The sequence below is a fragment of the Polypterus senegalus genome, chromosome 9 (assembly GCF_016835505.1).
Source record: "Polypterus senegalus isolate Bchr_013 chromosome 9, ASM1683550v1, whole genome shotgun sequence".
In the NCBI taxonomy this organism is placed as follows: Eukaryota; Metazoa; Chordata; class Cladistia; order Polypteriformes; family Polypteridae; genus Polypterus; species Polypterus senegalus.
Genome location: NC_053162.1, coordinates 99,654,500 through 99,675,020, shown reverse-complemented (window position 1 = coordinate 99,675,020; position 20,521 = coordinate 99,654,500). Strand labels below are relative to the sequence as shown.

At 38.9% G+C, this 20,521-nt stretch overlaps 1 protein-coding gene across 3 annotated transcripts in view; it reads left to right on the top strand.

Annotated features, from left to right (window-relative positions):
- Nucleotides 1-17,045, top strand: part of zfpm1 (zinc finger protein, FOG family member 1) — a 270,631-nt gene extending 253,586 nt beyond the window's left edge. For 2 of the 3 annotated variants that reach the window (XM_039763522.1, XM_039763521.1), the window contains exons 9-10: nucleotides 2,515-2,661; nucleotides 13,899-17,045. In XM_039763522.1, coding sequence (XP_039619456.1) covers nucleotides 2,515-2,661; nucleotides 13,899-16,309 — 2,558 coding nt within the window. In that variant the 3' untranslated portion in view covers nucleotides 16,310-17,045. The remainder of the gene's footprint in view (nucleotides 1-2,514; nucleotides 2,662-13,898) is intronic. The other variant, XM_039763523.1, reaches the window with a different exon arrangement.
- Nucleotides 17,046-20,521: the final 3,476 nt, after the last annotated feature.

Below are 20,521 nucleotides of genomic sequence, written 5' to 3'. Positions count from 1 at the left end.
ACTGGCAGCCGCGTTTAAACAGGGAGCCCTTCACAGACACGCGCAACGTAGTTGGGCACACATGGCTAGTGTGATATAAATGTCAAATGTAAAGGGATGTAGGCTGTATTCCAATAATCCTCTATACTTTCTACTAAACCCACTATAGAGCTTTCCAATCAGCTGCTGTAAACACTCAAATACAATGGGTTAAAATACTGTTTCACCGAGAGTATTAATGCTAAAGCAGATATGGCATTTGGAATAGCTTGGCCATTCCGTGCACCATTATTTTGTTTCAGGTTGATTACAATCATCCATCCATCCATCCATTTTCCAACCTGTTGAATCTGAACACACGGTCACGGGGGTCTGCTCGAGCCAATCCCAGCCAACACAGGGCGCAAGGCAGGAACCAATCCTGGGCAGAGCACCAACCCACCGCAGGACACACACACATACACACCAAGCACACACTGGGGACAATTTAGAATCACCAGTCCACCTAACCAGCATGTCTTTGGACTATGGGAGGAAACCGGAAGATCCGGAAGAAACCCACGCTGACACGGGGAGAACATACAAAATCCACACAGGGAGGACCCGGGAAGCGAACCCGGGTCTCCTAACTGCAAGGCAGCAGCGCTACCAGTGCGCCATCGTGCCGCCCTAATTACAATCAGATACCTTAAATTTATAAACGATATGCGGTTAATCTCAGTGTATTTGATGTGGCCTGCATCATGGATGTGAATCTAAAAAAGAAAGGGAAACCACACAGGAACAGTAGCACTACTTTGACGCTGGGTACTGGCAGTCTGTAAAACCGAGTAGAAACGTGTGTATGCAAGGGGAGGGAGCTGCCATGAGAATGTGTGTGGCTTTTACACAAAGTTTCGTTTTTATATATTGCGTTGTGAGCGTGGAAATAGGCTTATGCAACATTTTTGTGCATACGCACTGTTTATACATGAGGGCCCTGGTGAAGATGCCCTCTCATGGCCTCTTGTGAGAAGTTCTGCTTGGGCTAAGGATTGTCGAAACATTCTCTTGCATGGTGCTAGAAAAACAAACTAATTATTTTAACTTAATTATACATTCCTGTTTTTAATTTAATATTCGCATCATTTTGAATTTGTTTCCGGCATCACCATTTTGTCCTCCTTGCTCATGGATGCCAGCAAACCTGTATTGTGTACTATTGCCACAGCTATTAAACATGGTGGCACAGAAGTTGCCTTAATCATAGTATTTGGACATTGACAACCTCTTTTTCATGTTAATTTTGCTTTTCTTACTGAATTTGACCATCAACCTTTGCTTTGTTTTTGATTTTGCTTTGCGTTGTGTTCTGTTGTGTTGTTTGATTTCCTTTAGACTTTTTGGCTTACTAATGCCATGTTCTGCATTAATGTTCTGAATGACCCGAATGCATTCAATCAATTAATAGAATAGCTATTTTCATCATAAAATCTAAAAAAAAAAAAAACGTTTCAAAAATTGTTTGAATTAATTAGATTATGTGTGCCCCACAATTTTATTTAGCCATATATAACCAAGAAAAATGTATTTTTTGCTTTTTAGTGCATTTATAACTAAAGTAAATAAAATTGTTTTAGATTAATTTTCATAGGCAGCAACTCTGTTGCAGTTGCCATCTGCCCCTGTTGTTTTATACTGGATGTTACCATGTATTTCATATCATTGAAGGTGGACACCGGTTGTTTTAATCATTTTACTCTCCATTTTTTGCTTGTGACATTAATTTAAGCATTTCATTAAATCTTTGAAATTCTTTAGTATCATCTTTCATTTTTTATGCCCATTTCCAGCTTAATTATCAAGTTCTTTAATTTCAGAAGTAAATCTGTATAGTCCTCACTGCTATCCTTAATGTCAACCTGGCTACCAGCCAGGATAGCAACTCGGCTACTATCAACTTGGCGCAAGCTGTAATGTGTCACTCATTTTGGTTTTGGCGGCACTTCAGGAGGTTGTCATTTTGAAAACATGCCATTTTCTGTTGGAAACTCTAATGGGCATATTAGAAAGCATAATATGTCAAGTAATTGAAGTATGATGTAACTAAAGCATTGCTGCTAAAGGGGAGGTTACTTCATGTGTCCATGCCTGTCAATGGATGAGGCAGACTCCATTGAATCGGTTACAAATTGTAGCACAGGTACTGCTGTATATTGCACAAAAGAATAGTATTCAGAATATTCACATTTTAATAATAAACTAAACGGCTTGCTTAATATTGTGGATTTGTGCATAGTGAATATCACTTGTTCATGATAAACAAATCTCAAGCTAAAAGCAAAAGCACTGTCTACATAATATTTTGAAAAAGAAATCTGGGTGAATTAATTTACATTTCATTATCAATAAATTATCACTGGTGCTCCATTGTAATATGCCTCATAGATGACAAAATTTAAAGATTGTTTCTATGAAAAATCATTTTTCAAAAATTTACCAGACGTGCATTAGTATTTTTCATAATTTTTTTATTCCATCTTCTTGTGTTTGCAGGAATATGTCATGGCTGTGGATTTATCTCCACCACTAGAGATATTTTATATAGTCATCTTGTTACCAACCATATGGTGTGTCAGCCAGGGTCAAAAAGTGAAGTGTATTCCCCAGGATCAGGCCTTCCTGCTTTACCTTTCAGCAGAAGTAAGCAAGTCATTTTTTCATTAGCCCATTTTCACTTTTTAACAGATTTTATTGAAAAAGAGTTCAGTTTTTAGGAGAGTATTAGCATTTTTTTTTTCAAGATAAGTTAATGAAAAGCATCATTTATTGCTACAAAAATAAAAATAACCTGATAATTTTATCCTAATTTTCTACTTCACCTAATCTTACAATTGAGTCAAGCATTGTGTTTGAACTGTAATCTATAGTACAAAGTGCTATGCAGGTTTGTAAACCCTTAGTTCTTTAAATGTTCCATTTTTACTGTGAAATCCTAGTTTAATAAAACGCAGTTCTTTTTGGAAATTGTATTTATGATTTTGAGCAGTGGTTTTCAACATCTAGTGCCGTACGCTAGGAGTTATGGGGTGGTACGTAAGAGAACACAAAAAAGACAGAAGTGGTAACCATGAGTGAAAGCAAATAAAGAGAAAAACCCCCACCTTTACAAGGGAAAGAAAAAAGCTGTTGCTGTTACAATTACACATCAAGAAACATAAAACATTTGCTCTATTTTCAAGGCAAAAAAAAAAACAGTATTTGCACTTTTATCATTTTATGAATTGATGATTGATTTTTTTTTAATGAAATGAAGAAACACTTGATTTGCACTCACTTGAAGAGTGTGAGGTTGTGACCAATCAACTGTTAGTTGCATTCATTGTAACTTCTAGTGTCACACATTTGAATGAAAGAGTTGGAATGATGGGCAGAGTAATCACCTTTTAACGCTAGAATCTCTGAAGCCTATGAAAAATGTTGTAATGCTGGAGCACTTTAAATCCCTTTGCACCTCTTCATCAGCGTCTTTGTTGTGCAAATATGTCAAATCAGCACAAGCAGCAAGCAGTCTGCTATACCATCCCTCACTGATGCAGCTGAAGTTCTTCCAGCTGAAGTCTGTGTATCTGGGTGTGAGGTGCCTGGAAATGAATTGGGTAAATAATATATTGTTATTTGGAATATATACATTTTATGAGTGTTCTGTGTCTACAGGGATCTCGGTAAATGTAGGATAACAGGAAATGCAAGGCAAAAAATGTTGAACACATAATTAAAGCAGAAACTTTTTTCAAGTTATAGTAATAATTGACAAAATGCTAACGTGAAGTGTATAATGTGTGAAAACTGAAGTCCAAATATCAAATAGTGTTAAAGCAGCACCACATACACTCACTAACTTCTTTATTAGGTACATCTTACTAGTACTGGGTTGGACCCCCTTTTGCCTTCAGAGCTGCTGTAATTCTTTGTGGCATGGATTCAACAAGAAGCAGGAAAAATTCCTCAAGGAAATTTGGGCCATATTGACATGATAACGGTGGAGGCCATTTGACTACAGTGAGCTCATTGTCATGTTCAAGAAACCAGTTTGAGGTGATTTGAGTTTTGTGAGAATGGCTAATTATCCTACTGGAAGTAGCCATTCAAAGATAGGTACACTGCAGTCATAAAGGGATAAACATGGTCAGCAACAATATTCAGGCAGGCTGTGTCATTTAAATGAGGCTCAGTTGGTACTAAGGGGCCCAAAGTGTGCCAAGAAAATATGCTCCACCCCATTACACCACCACTAGCCTGAATCGTTGATACAAGGCAGGATGGATCCATGCTTTCATGTTGTTGACACCAAATTCTGACTCATTAGGCCAGGCAGCATTCTTACAATCTTCTATTGTCCGATTTTGTTGAGCCCATGCAAATTGTAGCCTCAGTTGCCTGTTCTTACAGTAGCTAAGTGGTACCCAGTGTGGTCTTCTGCTGCTGTAGCCCATCTGCTTTAAGGTTCAACGTGTTGTGCATTCAGAGATGCTTTTCTGCATACCTCAGCTTTAATGAGTGGTTATTTGAGTTACTGTTGCCTTTCTATCAGCTCGAATCAGTCTGGCCATTGTCTTCTGACCTCTGGCATCAGCAAAGGATTTTTTTGCCCAGCCAACTGATGCTGTATTTTCCCTTTTTTAGACCATTCTTCATAAATCCTAGAGATGGTTGTGTGTGAAAATCTAAGTCGTTCAGCAGTTTCTGAAATACTCAGACCAGCCTGACTGGCACCAACATATCATGCCACCTTCAAAGTCACATAAATCACCTTTTTTCCCCCCATTCTGATGCTTGGTTTGAACTTCAGGTGGTTGTCTTCACAAAGTCTACATGCCTAAACGCATTGAGTTGCTGCCATGTGATTGGCTGATATTTGTGTTAATAAGCAGTTTAACAGGTGTACCTAATAAAGTGGCTGGTGAGTGTGTATCCCCAGTAAATGAACTTGGACTTTGCATTCTTCTACTGATTGTAATAAAGATTTCTGAAGCTCTGGGTCCAACTGCCGATCCATTTTATAACCAACTTGTCATGTTTAGGATCATTGTGAGCTGGTGCCTCTCCTGGCTGCAGTAAACGAGAGGCAGGTACCCCTGGATAGAGCCCACTCTCGCCCACCCAGCTAAAATGATGACAAAATTAGTTATTCCGTATGTTCAGCACAAAAGAAAACTCATTTATTTAGTGTCCTTGATACTTATTTACCACTTTACCTCTCAATCTACTAGTCCATCAAAACTATAGGCAGTGGAAGGCCAATTTTTGATAGTCTGGACATTATTTCAATTTATATGTTAAATCATTTGTTTAGATATTTTTTACTTTTAGTCATATAGGTGTTCTGTACTATTTTAGAATATGTCACAATGCACTTAAGTCACAAAGCTAAAAATTCCTGTTTTTATCTTTTAATTTTAAGTATCTCTCATTCTTCCTTTGCTTATTCAGTATTCTGCATCAGAACGTTTGCAAATTTTATTAATTATTTTTAATGAACATTTATATTTTCTGAAAGTAGTGTTCTGGTAGTATGTTAGGGAAAGTTAAGATGGCCCAGGTTCTGTATCTCCTAAATCACTTCTTTAGTAGTGTTAGCCAATACACTGGTGTTCATGTCAGCAGCTTAAAGAATAGTACTATAGATATGTTTAAAAAAAAAAAAGCCCATTGAAAGAGTGACATTTTTAATAGCCATAATGATTGGTGTTTGAGTGTACTACAAGCAGAAGCAGGAATTGCTTATTTTTAACAGGGCCCTTCTTCAGAGTAAAAAAAATCCCTGCATATTAATGTTAAATTCTCATACGAGGCACCTATCTAAACTGATGTGTTCCACCTAGAACAGATTATCAAGCTGGCAGAGAACGTCTTACTGTCAGTCATATAATCAGTATATTGTATAACCAACGGGGCACAAACAGCAGCTTCTTTGACATCGATGTGAACATTTTAAATAATGCTAACCACTCACACAATGCGGGAAGGATTTGCAATGGATTCAGTAAGTTTTCAGACCCATCACTTTGTGCATACAGTATTCAGTTATAGATTTAATTTTAGATGGACAAATGTGTCATTTTAGCCCTTCAGTCTACACTCAATAACCCATAATGACAAAATGAATATATGTTTTTAGAAAGGTTTGCAAGTTTATTAAAAATCTAATTCAGATAAATGTTCTGATCTTTAATTTAGTACTTTGTAGAAACCCCTTTGGCAGCAATTACAGCTTTGAGTCTTCTACAGTGTAAGTATCTACACATCATTTACACATCTGGATTTGGACATTTTATCCAATTTTCCTGGCAGATCCTGTAATGCTCCAATAGATTTATTGGGGAGACGTCTGTAAACTGCCATCTTTAGGCCTCTCCACAGGGCTTAAGTCTGCGATTTGGCTGGGTCACTCAGAAACAGTCAGAGATTTATTCCAGAGCTGCTCTGGTTGTCCTGGCTCTATGCTTTACATCATTGATGTGCTGAAATATAAACTGTCCCCCCAGCATCTGGTTGCGTGCACTCTGGAGCAGGTTTCCTTTAAGGACCACTCTGTATTTGGCTGCATTCATCCTTACCAGAATTTTGTCCAGACTCCCTGTATACATGTGCCATTTGTCATGTAGTGATATTTATGACAGTTGTATTATCGTAAAGGAAGGGCATAGCGTGTGTGTTTGTATGTGCAGCATTCAATAAAAGGGTTCCTGTGTTCAAGATACCTCCGACTGAACATTAAGTGTTATGACATGGTGTCAGAAGTGACTAAATGCGCATGACCTTCCATTAACGGAATAATAATAAAGTAGCAGAAGAAGAAAAAGAAAAAACGGCATGGCAAAGTTTAACCCACCGCCGAACTTTTCCTTTGACAAGCCGACAGAATGGCTGGACTGGAAGCAGCGCTTTCAGAAATTCAGGATGGCTTCTAAGCTCGACAAAGATGACAGAGACATGCAGGTCAGTTGCTTAATTTTCGTGATGGGCAGCAAAGCAGAAAATATTTTCCGGTCGTTGTTTTTTGCAGAGAAGAGAGAAAAAGGACTTTAGCATAGTGCTACAAAAGTTTGACTTTTGTCCAAAACACAATGTAATTCACAATCGTGCCTGCTTTCATCACAGAGTGCAGCGGCCAGGCGAGAAGGCTGAGACTTTTATTCAAGCCCTTTACGAATTATCGGAGCACTGTGATTTCGTTGCGAGTCAGGATGAGAATATTCAAGATCGCATAACGGTGGGCATTTTGGATAAAGGGCCCTCTCGCAAATTACAGTTAATATCAGACCTCACGTTGGCACAAACAATACAAACAGTTCGATAGTCTGAGGAGGTTACGTATCAAGTTAGTCTTCAAGGAGAGGCGTTGGCTTCTGTTCATGAAATCGCACACACATATTGGAAAACAGGGAAGTGTTGTGGGAGACCAAGACATACTATAGTGATGCCAGAAACTGAACTTAAAGAAAATAAATGTGGGAAATTACAAAACAAAAAGCAGGAAAGGTACCCTGCAATGAAGTCCACTTGTAATAAATGTCACAAAATTGGACACTGGACAAGAGTGTGTCACAGCAAAACAGTGAGTGAAGTCACAGAGCATACAGATTTATTCTTCCCACTCCACAAGGAATTATTGTAAAACCGAATGGAGCTACTATGTTTTCTTCATTGGATGCAGCGAGTGGGTTTTGGCAAATAACCCTGCATCAGGAGAGCAATAAGCTGACCACATTTATTACTCCAGATTCTGTTTTCAAAGTTTACCATTTGGAATAATAAGTGCTCCAGAGATTTTTCAAAGAAAAATGACAGAGGTACTAGAGGGTTTAGAGGGAGTTATTGTTTTCATGGATGGCATACTTGCGTTTGGACCTACTACAGAGGAGCATGACACACACCTGGAAAAGGTTTTATAGAGGATTGAGTCAGCTGGATTGAAGCTAAATAAAGAAAAGTGTGTTCTAAGACAGAAACAATTACACTTCCTGGGTTACCTGATTTATCAGACAGGTGTAAGACCTGATCCAGACAAAGTTGAGGCGATTAAGCAGCTGTCTCCAACAGAGAACCTCCAAGAGCTGAAAAACTACTAGGTTTGGTCAGTCATTTGGGGAAGTATATCCCAAATCTCTCCACTGCTTGAGCTTTTGAAAAATAACCAAGCATGGACATGGGATAAAGCACAGCAAGTAGCATTTTAGCGCCTTAAAGAGCTGTTGACAAGAGCACCAGTTCTTGTTTACTATGATGCAAACAGAGCCACAGCAGTTTCAGTTGATGCAAGCAGCTACGGAATTGGTTGAGTTTTACTTCAACTCCATGGAGAAGAATGGAAGCCAGTGGCATATTGTTCCAGGCATCTCACAGAAACGGAAAGACGCTATGCACAAATAGAAAAGGAAAAAGTAAAAAAAATAGAAATAGAAAATAGAAAAGTACCTATATGGATTGGAAGATTTCAAGCTGGCTACTGATCACAAGCCTTTAGGGCCTCTCATCAACAGCAAAGACTTGGACAAAGTTCCACCACATTGCCAGAGATTTCTTATGCAGCGCATGAGGTTTAAGCAAATGGCTGTACATGCGCCAGGGAAACTCTCATTGTGGCGGACACACTATCACAGAGTCCTAAATGCAATTTTTCCTAGGTTTGGAATCCTAGAAGAAGTTGTGAGTGACAATGGTCCTCAGTTCTACTGGGCTGAGTTTAAGGAACTGGCGAGACAGTGGGACTTCAGGCATACTACATCAAGTCCTCACAATCCACAAGGTAATGGTCAAGCAGAGAGGGCAGTACAAACTGCAAAGAGAATTCTTAAGCAAGATGACCTACTACTCGTCCTTATGTGCTATAGGTCAACACCATGTGTCACTACCGGGACCTTCCCAGCTGAGTTACTTATGGGGAGAAAGATTAGAACAACTCTACCCACCCTGGAGAAAACATCTTCAACTCAAATGGCCAAATCAAAAGAAAATTAGGCTAAAGGATGCAGGAGAGAGGTCAAAACAACCCTATTACTACAACAAGCATCATGGTATAAGGCTGTAACGGCCGACCCCTTATTCCCAGCCGGCAGCTACACCTCCAAGACCTGTGGCCTGGATAATTTACTGAGAAACCTTTCCTGTCAAGCCGTACTCCTACACAGATAAACTTTCCCCACAATCGACGGTTTGAAATGCAAAGACACAGTAGGCAGAATGTAAAATTAAACAGGAATAAATGTATTAAATGAGACAAGACACGCCACAAGACAAATGCACACCCAAATATTCCTCCACCCCAACAATCCCAAAGCAAAACTGAAAATATATATACAAATCCCCTCCCTTGTCCACGTAACATATAACACACACCACACAAATGACTAACAAACAGAATGATCGTGAACTTGAGTCAGAACGTGAATAAATGTCCTGAATACGGATACTGATTAGCGGCAATTGTAGTGTTTGTATTTCCCGGCGTTTGGAACAACCTCACTGTGATTCCTCGGCGTGTGGCGAATGATGATTCGACCCCGGGGTCTTCAGCGGCAAGCAGGTTGAAAGGCAGTCCGGATGAATGAAAAACAAACTGGGTCCAAGCGCAATGAAATGAATCGGCAAGCAAGTTGTAGTCGTGAATGCGATATTGGTTCTCCTCTTTCTCTCTCTCTCTCTCTCTCGTGCTGGTTTTCCTTTCGTCTCCTTCTTTTCTCCTTAAATAGTCAGTGACGGCAGTAATTGATTCATTGATACACAGGTGCTTTCCAGATTAGTGGTTGTGAACTCCTCCCATCATCCGTCCTCCTTTACGGGGACAACATTAACTGATACACATACACGCAGTCAATGGGACAATGAAACGAGACACACACAGAACTGACATTTAAACACTAACTATGTGGCACCGCTACAAGGCATCTCCAAAACCTACATCGAGGTGACATGGTCTTCACCAAACTGGACCATGAGAAGTCTTGGGCTAGTCCTGCAGTTGTTGTGCGTGGAAGTGTAACACCCTGGTCATATATCATTGCAACTGATTATGGAGAAACACAAAGAAGAAACCGGCATCACCTCCAAGCAATGCCCAAAACCAATTCAGCTGGTGAATTTCCACCTACATTAGAAAGCACACTAAGCTCTCGGGATGGCACACAATTGGACAATACAGCTCCACCTGAGTCTGCTCCATCTACTTTGAGTGCCAGATAATTACAAGATCTGGTAGAATTGGCAAACCAGTGGTCAGACTACATTTGTAAACGAATAGAAAAGGAAAAAAAAAGAGGAAACAAATGGGCTGTTTGCAAGTTTGACGATTTTGATAAAAAAATGTTATTCCTTGTTTAACAAATGGGTAATGTTATTAATATGCCAATAGTTTTTGGGGAAGGGATAAGTTATATTAATAGTAATTGAATTAGGAAAGTAGAGGAAGCATGTATTAGCCTGTGGAATTCTATTTACTAGTCAGTAAAAGTTGAAATTATGCCTACTGTTTATTTGAAATGGGAGGGGGGGGGTGTCATGTAGTGATATTTACAACAGTTGTATTATCGTAAAGGAAGGGCGTAGCATGTATGTTTCTATGTGCAGCATTCAATAAAAGGGTTCCTGTGTTCAAGATACTTACAGTGTATCCGGAAAGTATTCACAGCACATCACTTTTTCCACATTTTTTTATGTTACAGCATTATTCCAAAATGGATTAAATTCATTTTTTTCCTCAGAATTCTAAACACAACACCACATAATGACAATGTGAAAAAAGTTTACTTGAGGTTTTACAAATTTATTAAAAATAAAGAAACTGAGAAATCACATGTACATAAGTATTCACAGCAATTGCTCAATACTTTGTCGATTCACCTTTGGCAGCAATTACAGCCTCAAGTCTTTTTGAATATGATACCACAAGCTTGGCACACCTATCCTTGGCCAGTTTCGCCCATTCCTCTTTGCAGCACCTCTCAAGCTCCATCAGGTTGGATGGGAAGCGTCAGTGCACATCCATTTTAAGATCTCTCCAGAGATGTTCAATCGTATTCTAGTCTGGGCTCTGGCTGGGCCACTCAAAAACATTCACAGAATTATCTTGAAGCCACTCCTTTGATATCTTGGCTGTGTGCTTAGGGTCGTTGTCCTGCTGAAAGATGAACCGTCACCCCAGTCTGAGGTCAAGAGCGCTCTTGAGCAGGTTTTCATCCAGGATGTCTCTGTACATTGCTGCAGTCATCTTTCCCTTTATCCTGACTAGTCTCCCAGTTCCTGCCACTGAAAAACATCCCCACAGCATGATGCTGCCACCACCATGCTTCACTGTAGGGATGGTATTGGCCTGGTTTCTTCCAAACGTGACACCTGGCATTCACACCAAAGAGTTCAATCTTTGTCTCATCAGACCAGAGAATTTTGTTTCTCATGGTCTGAGAGTCCTTCAGGTGCCTTTTGGCAAACTCCAGGTGGGCTGCCATGTGCCTTTTACTAAGGAATGGCTTCCGTCTGGCCACTCTACCGTACAGGCCTGATTGGTTGATTGCTGCAGAGATGGTTGTCCTTCTGGAAGGTTCTCCTTTCTCCACAGAGGACCTCTGGAGCTCTGACAGAGTGACCATTGGGTTCTTGGTCACCTCCCTGACTAAGGCCCTTCTCCCCCAATCGCCCACTTTAGATGTCCGGCCAGCTCTAGGAAGAGTCCTGGTGGTTTCGAACTTCTTCCACTTACAGATGATGGAGGCCACTGTGCTCATTGGGACCGTCAAAGCAGCCGAAATTTTTGTGTAACCTTCCCCAGATTTGTGCCTTGAGACAATCCTGTCTCTGAGGTCTACAGACAATTCCTTTGACTTCATGCTTGGTTTGTGCTCTGACATGAACTGTCAACTGTAGGACCTTATATAGACAGGTGTGTGCCTTTCCAAATCATGTCCAATCAACTGAATTTACCATAGGTGGACTCCAATTAAGCCGCAGAAACATCTCAAGGATGATCAGGGGAAACAGGATGCACCTGAGCCCAATTTTGAGCTTCATGGCAAAGGCTGTGAATACTTATGTACATGTGCTTTCTCAATTTTTTTAATTTTTATAAAATCTCAAGTAAACTTTTTTCACGTTGTCATTATGGGGTGTTGGATTAAATTCTTTTTTTTCCTTAGAATTCTACACACATTTTGGAATAAGGCTGTAACATAACAAAATGTGGAAAAAGTGATGCGCTATGAATACTTTCCGGATGCACTGTACCTCTGACTGGACATTCAATGTTATGACACCCTAGTAAACGATGTCCTATCAATTCAGTTTGTCACTGTGGACTGTAATCAAGTTCTTGACACATCTCAAGGATAATTAAAGCAAATAAGATGTGTCTGACCACAATTAGAGGTCACAGCATTGGTCTGGAATACATATATAAATGCCAAATTTTACTTTTTGGTTTTTAATAAATTTGCAAATCTTTCTGAGAACTTTGTTATTATAGGCTAGTAAGTGTAGGTTGATGTTCAAAAATGGCAATTTTATTCTTTTAAAATTAAATCTACAACACAATAAAGTGCACACAAAGTGAAGGGGGCTGGATGCTTTCTGAATCCACTGTATAAGTCCACCCTAACTCTAACCTTAATCCAAGTATGGGTTTTTATTAACTTTCTCACTTCAATTACAGATGTTATTTGCATATGCAGTAGGAATGGAAGACTTGAAAACAAAATATTATCAATAAAATGCATAACGAGTGGGTCCAATATAAAGTCTTTCTTTTAGAAAACTAAGAATAATTTTATAATTAAATAAGAATTCCATTGTAAAAATGTAACATTTAAAAATTGCTATTTTCAAATTCATTTATTTTAAACATTGTCCCTGATAGTTATCAGTCTGTTAGTAAGATTGCTGCTTTTAGAAAAATGACTTTGTTGACCATGTAAATAAAAATTTTGAAAGTCGCCTTAATGAAACTAACTAACACTGCTTGCCCGCCGAGGTCCGAAAATTTGGAAACACTTAGTTCCAAGTCTGGTGCATCATTGAGGCTAGCCTCCTATTTAGTCCCCCTACACCACCAGTTTTCCCACAAACCCCTTTACACTACCTTAAAGGACTCGTACTTTATCATTTATTTATCTTGGCTCATATCATATTTTTTTGTACTATGGAAAATAAAATTATGTCTAATGACATGACATTGTAATAGCAGATGAGTTAAGCAAAATATATCTTTTAAAAACCAACTAAGCCGACTTTCTTGTTGGGGGAAAAATGTGGTTCATTCAGTTCTGCTTTGTCAAATCAACATTTGTTAACTGTATTTGATGTTTTTTTTTTTGTGCAGCACAAAGAGTGCAGTGCCTCTGTTGTAAATTATTGACTCTTTATTATATTAACTGTGACAAAAGGTCATTAATGAATTATGAAATTAAAAAGGAAAAGTCACTGGCTGTTCATTTTAGTTCCATTTTACACACATCAAAGTACTATAGTTTTTATTTTCATTCTAAGAACACGAAAATATTGAAACTTAATTCATGGACCGTTGTTAGTAGCATCATTAGAAGAAGGGCTTGAATTATGGTATAATGTTAAGCTGCACAACTTATCACACTTTTGATTCCCTTTGAAAGGTGTTGAAAGCAGGACTCCAGGCTGGTTGGCTTTTGGAAGCGCAAATATCTCAGACGATGACCTTGTGTATGATGTTAGTGTGAAAAGAGATGCACTACATTCAGTCATTGTTTTGAACATGACAATAGACCACACATACCTTGCAATGTAGAAATTTTCAACTATCTTGATGTGCTCCATTATTACACAATGCTTAGCTATTTAAAAATTAAACAAGTACTTATGTAATTATAAACATTGAAGAGTTCTTCATTTAATTAAGCACAATTTTGTAATTGCAGATGTGAACTGTGCAGATCCTGGACAAACACTAAAGTGCCCACTGTGTGGATTCTTGGCCGACTCTGTATCCAGTTTTCAGCAGCATACCCTGGCTCATGTGGAAGCTTCGGTAAAGACGGAACAAAGTCCTACCAGGATACAGTCTTCCTGTGATCTTAGCAAAGAGCTTGAAGAAAAACAGGGGCCTTCTCCGTTGCTCTTACCTCAGCCCTCTGTGAGTCCAGAGGCAAATCAGCATACTGTGATTACAACAGAAGATAGCAGTCCTGAAGCTCCTTTACTTGTGAAGATAAAAGAGGAACCCAAGTCTGCTGCAAACTCTGAATCAGAAAATGAACTTGAGGATCAGTTTGTCTGTCAAGACGGAGAAGTAAATCAACCATGTGACCATTTGTCTAGAAGCACCAGTCCTAAAAGATCTGACGTGGTAAAGGTCAAAACAGAACTCTCTAGTCCTACACCAGGCTCTAGTCCTGTACATTTTGGAACAGGCACTATGGTTCAAGGAGGAACTGTATTTCTACCCCAATATATGTTTAGCCCTGAGGCCTCTATTGTACCCCAGGCTTCAGAGATTCTTGCTAAAATGTCTGAAATGGTGCACAGTAGGTTGAAACAAGGTCAAGGTGCTGCCCCCACTTTTTACCCCGGTTCTCCCATCCAGAAAGGAGCCACCTGCTTTGAGTGTGACATTACATTTATCAACATTAACAATTATTATGTGCACAAGAGGCTTTACTGCTCAAGCCGGCACCATCAAGGTGATACTCCTTTAAATATATCACTGAAAGACAATGTGAATGCATTGACCACTACAGCTCACAGCTCGCAGTCTACTCCTGGACTTCAGGGTCCATCGACTTCCCAAAATAACACAGAAGCAGAGGCAACTTTTGGGGCGGATGTCAAGGTGGTTGAAGTGAAGAGTGATGAGCCTGGTTTGAAAGATGCATCTTCTGAAGGAGAAAATGGAAGTAGAGCGAGTGAGGGGAGCCAAAGTCCTAGTAATTCTCTAGAGGAATTGGATGAGGATCCTACTAAAACATTTTGTGAAGCCTGCAATATTCGGTTTAGTCGTCATGATAACTACATGGTTCACAAACGCTACTACTGTGCTACAAGACATGACCCACCTCACCAAAGGCAGAGACTAGGAAAGGTGACTTTACTTCCTCAGCCAGTACGTACCCGAAAACGCAGAAAAATGTATGAAATTCATATGGCCCAACATGAAGCCCTTGCCAGCCTATCTGCCCTGACAGAAATAAAACAGGAAGGAGGAGCCATCACTGGAAGGCTACAAGATTCTCCGTCTGTTTCCATCAGTCATATAAAAATAGTGAGAAAAAGCTCTGCTTCATCTCCCAGCTCTAGTCCTGATTGTGATGCTCCTATTGATCTTAGCAAGAAGCCTCGTCTGAAAGAGGAGCAAGTGTTGACCCCCTTGCTATCTCTGGCCGATTACCATAAGTGCACACCTTGTGGAATAAGCTTCAACAGTGTGGAAAACTACTTAGCACATAAAAAGTACTACTGCCCGGCTACCCCACTGCAACAAAAAACCATTGAGCAGCTTCAGAAAGTGAAAAGGCCTGCGTCAAGTTCCCCAAAAAGCAGAGCCTCGGAGAATAAAGAATTAAATGTGGAGCAGATGGAAGTCAAAGGAATAAAACTTGAAAAAAACTCTTCAGGAAATGCCATTCCAGTTACTGGTTGCACTAACACTACTGCTTTGTCAGGCTCTCATTTACCCAGCCCAGAAAGTAACTCTACACACCAGCTTCCTAACATCAAGGCTACACAGGTGCCAGGGAACTCAGTTGTGTGCCCCTATTGTCCTCTCAATGGGGTAATCAAAGGAGACTTGATGGAGCATTTCAGAAGTGTACACGGTCTTCTATTGACCATGCAGGCTATTGGTCCCACCGCACAGAACAACCATTTGAAGGGCACGTTAAACCCAAGCAAATCCCAGGAAAGCTCCAGCAGCTCAAGTCTGAGCCCCAGGGTGACGCCAACATCACCCACGACTACAAGTGTCAAGAATCCACCACACAAACTCAATGGCAAAGAACAAAAGGATACCGCGTCACCCACTGCATCTCCTCTTTGTAATGGGAGCCCACAAAGACTAAATACTTCACCCAAACTGGCGCTACCTGTCTCGCCTGCTGCTCCATTTAACATTTCACCAGTGCCTGAAAACTTCAAAGAGACTGGACTCCAATCACTCACGCCACCTCTCCTTGCAGATAAGTCGAACCCGTCCCCTAAAGTGACAGCCAATCCCATGCAGAATGGAAACAGCAGGTTCTGCCGCCTGTGCAACATTAAGTTCAGCAGTCTTTCCACCTTTATAGCCCATAAGAAGTATTACTGCTCATCTCACAGTGCAGAGCATGTGAAATAAGCTGGCTTCTTCTCCTAGAAGTTTTTGTTGCATTCACAAAAGTTGACTTTTGTATTGAAATTCATCAAAGACTGTTTGGAACTGTGTACATTTCTTTCATCTCATATGAACTAAATCTTTTTGTTATTTATCCTGACTTTTGCAATCTAATACAGCACAGTATGTGTGTGTGCTAAAAACGGCACATACAGATTCTGTGTCTTTTTACAGACTGTTACTTGTTTCATCATGGGCTCCATCTTTATTTTTGTTCTCCTCTACAAGCCTGCATTGTTACTAAAGTAACCTTCAGTTTAATGGATCTCACTGTTTAAAAACTGCACTAATTGCTCGTACATTCAAGTATGGCACTGTGCGAAATTTTATTTTCGAGAGGTATAAGTGTGTTGACATTATGGCTTGCCAGCATCATCTAAGCCTGACATTTGTAAGCCTGCCACAGCCTTTGTTTTTAGTTCTTTATTCGTTAAGTTTTATGATGTGTTCCACCCATTTAAAACAAAAAAAAAAAAAGAGTAATTGTGCTGTTTATTCTGGTGGCCTAACTACCCCCCAAACCAAGAACAGAAATTGGTTTTGGTTGGGTCTTTGCTTCTTTTTTATGTGATTCAACCTTAAGAAAGATGTTATGAAAATGATAGAATACTGTATTGTAATTAATAAAAAAAAAATACCCAGTCACATAAATGTTAAATTGAAACTTGTATCACCACTAATAAAGTACAAAAAAAAAAAACTCACCCCTAATTGCTCATTGGAGTCCAAACTAATCAAATATTTTGTTAAGGTGGGAAATTTAGAAACTAATTGTGAGTAATTTTCTAAAAATCCCAAGGTTATTAAGAAAAACATTATTGTGTTATAGATTTGAGTTTGAATTTGAAGTCCTTTTACTTTTTTTTTTTTTTTATTATATAGTTTTACATAGCCTTGTTGTTTATGATCTTTATGTTAGTCATAATATGCGAGCCACAGGATAAATGATTTTTAAGGGTAAAAAATGGTCATAATAATGGATGGAGTACGTCCAGCTTAATTGCATTAACTGTCACAAATGTGCATACCGTAGTTCGTATGTCGTAGAAGGGGCAGTAGTTCTATGTATTTAAAGTGCAAGTATTGATTCTCTCACCTTTGCATACACATGTATATGTTTCTCTTTTAAAAGTATCTGCCACGTTGTTGTTGCAGTGATTACCCGTAATAAAAGAAGAAATCACTTTGGTTATTTGGTAATGTCTTAGAGCCGGAATGAAGGATTGCATACATATCGACAAAATAGATACTTCTGTCCTACTAGAAAGAAAAATAAAATGCTATCTACATTGTGAAAGATTCTGAAAATATATCCAAAGTCCTTCCAGCAAAAGCTGTATATATTTATTTATTTTGTCATGACCTGCTTTTAATGTGGCAACATGTTTTGTTTTTTTGGTCAATGAAAATGAAGATCCCTAAAATGTTGTCTGTGTGTGCCTTCTGCAACACTGTTAATTAGCAGTCTGCAATTTAAGCAATTGTTTATTAGATTGTTTTTTGATGTGTGCAGGTATACAAAAGCCTACACCATTTTTTACCTTTTGTTTATTAAAACAAAGATTATGCTGGCAAGTAAAAATTGTAGTTGCATGATTTTTCAGCATACAGTTTGGGAAACAAAAATGGGTTTTACACTCCTTTTAATTTGTAAATCTGGTAGCTCTTTTTCTGGAAGGTGCTTTTTTATTTATATTTAGATGGAGTGTTTACAAGAATCTTTATTTTATATAGAAAGTATTTCATACAGGTTTCGGATCTCATAGGCAGTGCTCAGATACGACGCTTTTGCTTTTTAATGAAGAAAACAAAAAACAACCTTGTTCTTACACTTTTTTGCACTGTGTTGTACAAATATTGCTGAATGTTGTAGTTTAGTGTAGAAGCTTTTTTTTTTTAGTAGTGTATTTATGTTTTAACACAGCACTTTTCTATGTTTGAACCTACTCCAAGGATTGGTGATTGATTAATGCTTATTTTGTGAAGAATCAACTAAATAAAAATGAATGTCAGATTTACTTTTTCTTTATACAGAAGTTCCACTACACACATGTCCAAACTATGCATGAAATAAAAAAAAAATCCCCTTGGAAATTTCAAGATTTTTTTCCGTCTGGTGTGTTTTTTGTCTTTTGCATTTTCACTTTAACATTAATGGATGTCTTTGGACGCACAGAGATAAATAAGAGACTGACTTGAAATCCAATTCCGCCATCACAGAGTTTAGTATTTGAAGATGATGTGAGGAATGGTTGCTGTTTTACTTGTCTCCACTTCACCCGTTCCACATAGGTGACCTTTTGAATCAAACAGAATAATAAAAAGAACACATTTACAGTACAGTGATTGTGCAGCTCTGGGGGAAAAAAGGTTGTTTTTAAATTTGAGGGTGCTGAAACCAAATCTGGCAAAAGAATTACTCTCTCACATTCAGTTTTTCAGAGATTAAAGGTTTAAAATAAAAACAAAAAAGCTATTTTAGAGAAAAAAAATTGACTATTTTTTATTTAAATCTTGAAAACATTTTAAATCTGTGTCAATATATATACGACAAACTGACTGACTTACTCATCAACACAAACACTATTTAATATTTAGTTAAAAACCTGAAATTTGCCAGGGAGGTACATCAAGGACAGTTTCCATATCAGTATTTGAGGTAAAAAACGGCCACTATAATAGAAAAAATAAATACCCCAAAATCTCAAAAACTAAGTTAATCAAAATTTGGTGACATTATAGAAAAAAGAAAATTAACCAGTCTCTCTTTTTTTTTATTAGTATTTCTCTTTCTTTTGTCAGTAATAAAGCTGTATCAAGTAGGGTATTCTTAGCCAAGGCATCCTTTTTTGTCTCCACTGTGATTGTGCAAAGAAGTGGGGTGTGCAGTTCATGCAAATGAATACCCCAAACAGAACATCACCATTGTACAAGCTGGCGCTGTAATTCTGGTTTGAATAATGGGACTGGTGGCAAGTGAGAAAGAGCATCTGCCCTGCACAGGAAGATGAGACGAGGCAGTAAGCTGCATGGAAAATTCAGATGTGAAGTGGATGAAGAAAAGCTATGAGAAACTCAAAGAATATGCGGTTAGCAAATGGCCTCCTTGGGTACATGCAATACTTCCTGTTCAGATGGCTGCTTCTTACTCCACATGATGTTGTAAAATACATGCAAATTCAAACCAGATTGTTGCTGAGGTATATATACATTTATACATACATTTCAAAGAAAGAAAGAGGATGTCATATAGCGATATTTCCGACAGTAGTATTATCGTAAAGAAAAGGGGAGTGGCTAAGCTATGAAAGGAAAAAGGAAATACTTATGTTTGTTTGTATGTGCCGGATTCAATAAAAGTTCCTGTGTTCAAGATACTTACCTCCAACTGGACATTCAATGTTATGACAGAGGGTAGTACAATATATGCAATATTGAGGATAACTAAGGTGTCCCCTTGGAGGTCAGACCACAATGTGCTGGTTCACAAAGCAGAAACAGAGAGTTGCCCGTACAGCATACAACCCACTTCAAGCCCTATGTACAACACAAGCCCAGAGCTAAAGCATGCTTTGGTCAGTTTGGTAAAAGGGTCCACCACAAACAGAACATTGAAGATATGAAACATTCACACATAAACGTTCAGCTTGAAAATTCCAATGCTGTATTATGAAGTTAAAAGAAACCAGGTTTCAGTATATATTGCATGTGATCTAAGCTAACTACATAAGATTACAGATAAAAAGTGTTACATTCAAATCTGACTGAAGCTACCAATTTCTCAGGATCTCCTATAGGGTTTGAGCAAGTATGAAGCAGCAGGGATAAGGATCAGCATCTCCAACTCTGAGGTCTTGGTACTCTGTAGGAAAAAAGTGGATTTTCCATGTGGGAGATGAGTTACTGCCTCAAGTGGAGGAGTTTAAAGGGATGATGAGATTGACAGATGGATATGGCCACAGTGTTGCATTGTGCAGCCATGTGTCACTTTGTTGATCTGCAGTGGTGAAGAAGGAGCTGAGCCAGAAAGCAAAGCGCTCAATTTACCACTCAATCTAGATCCCTACCCTCACATGTAGGTATGACCCAAAGAAAATTTGGGTAGAGTGGTGCCTCTGAGGCTAAGGATCTGCACTGGTAACCCGAAAGTTTCCGGTTCGAATCCCCGTCACTGCC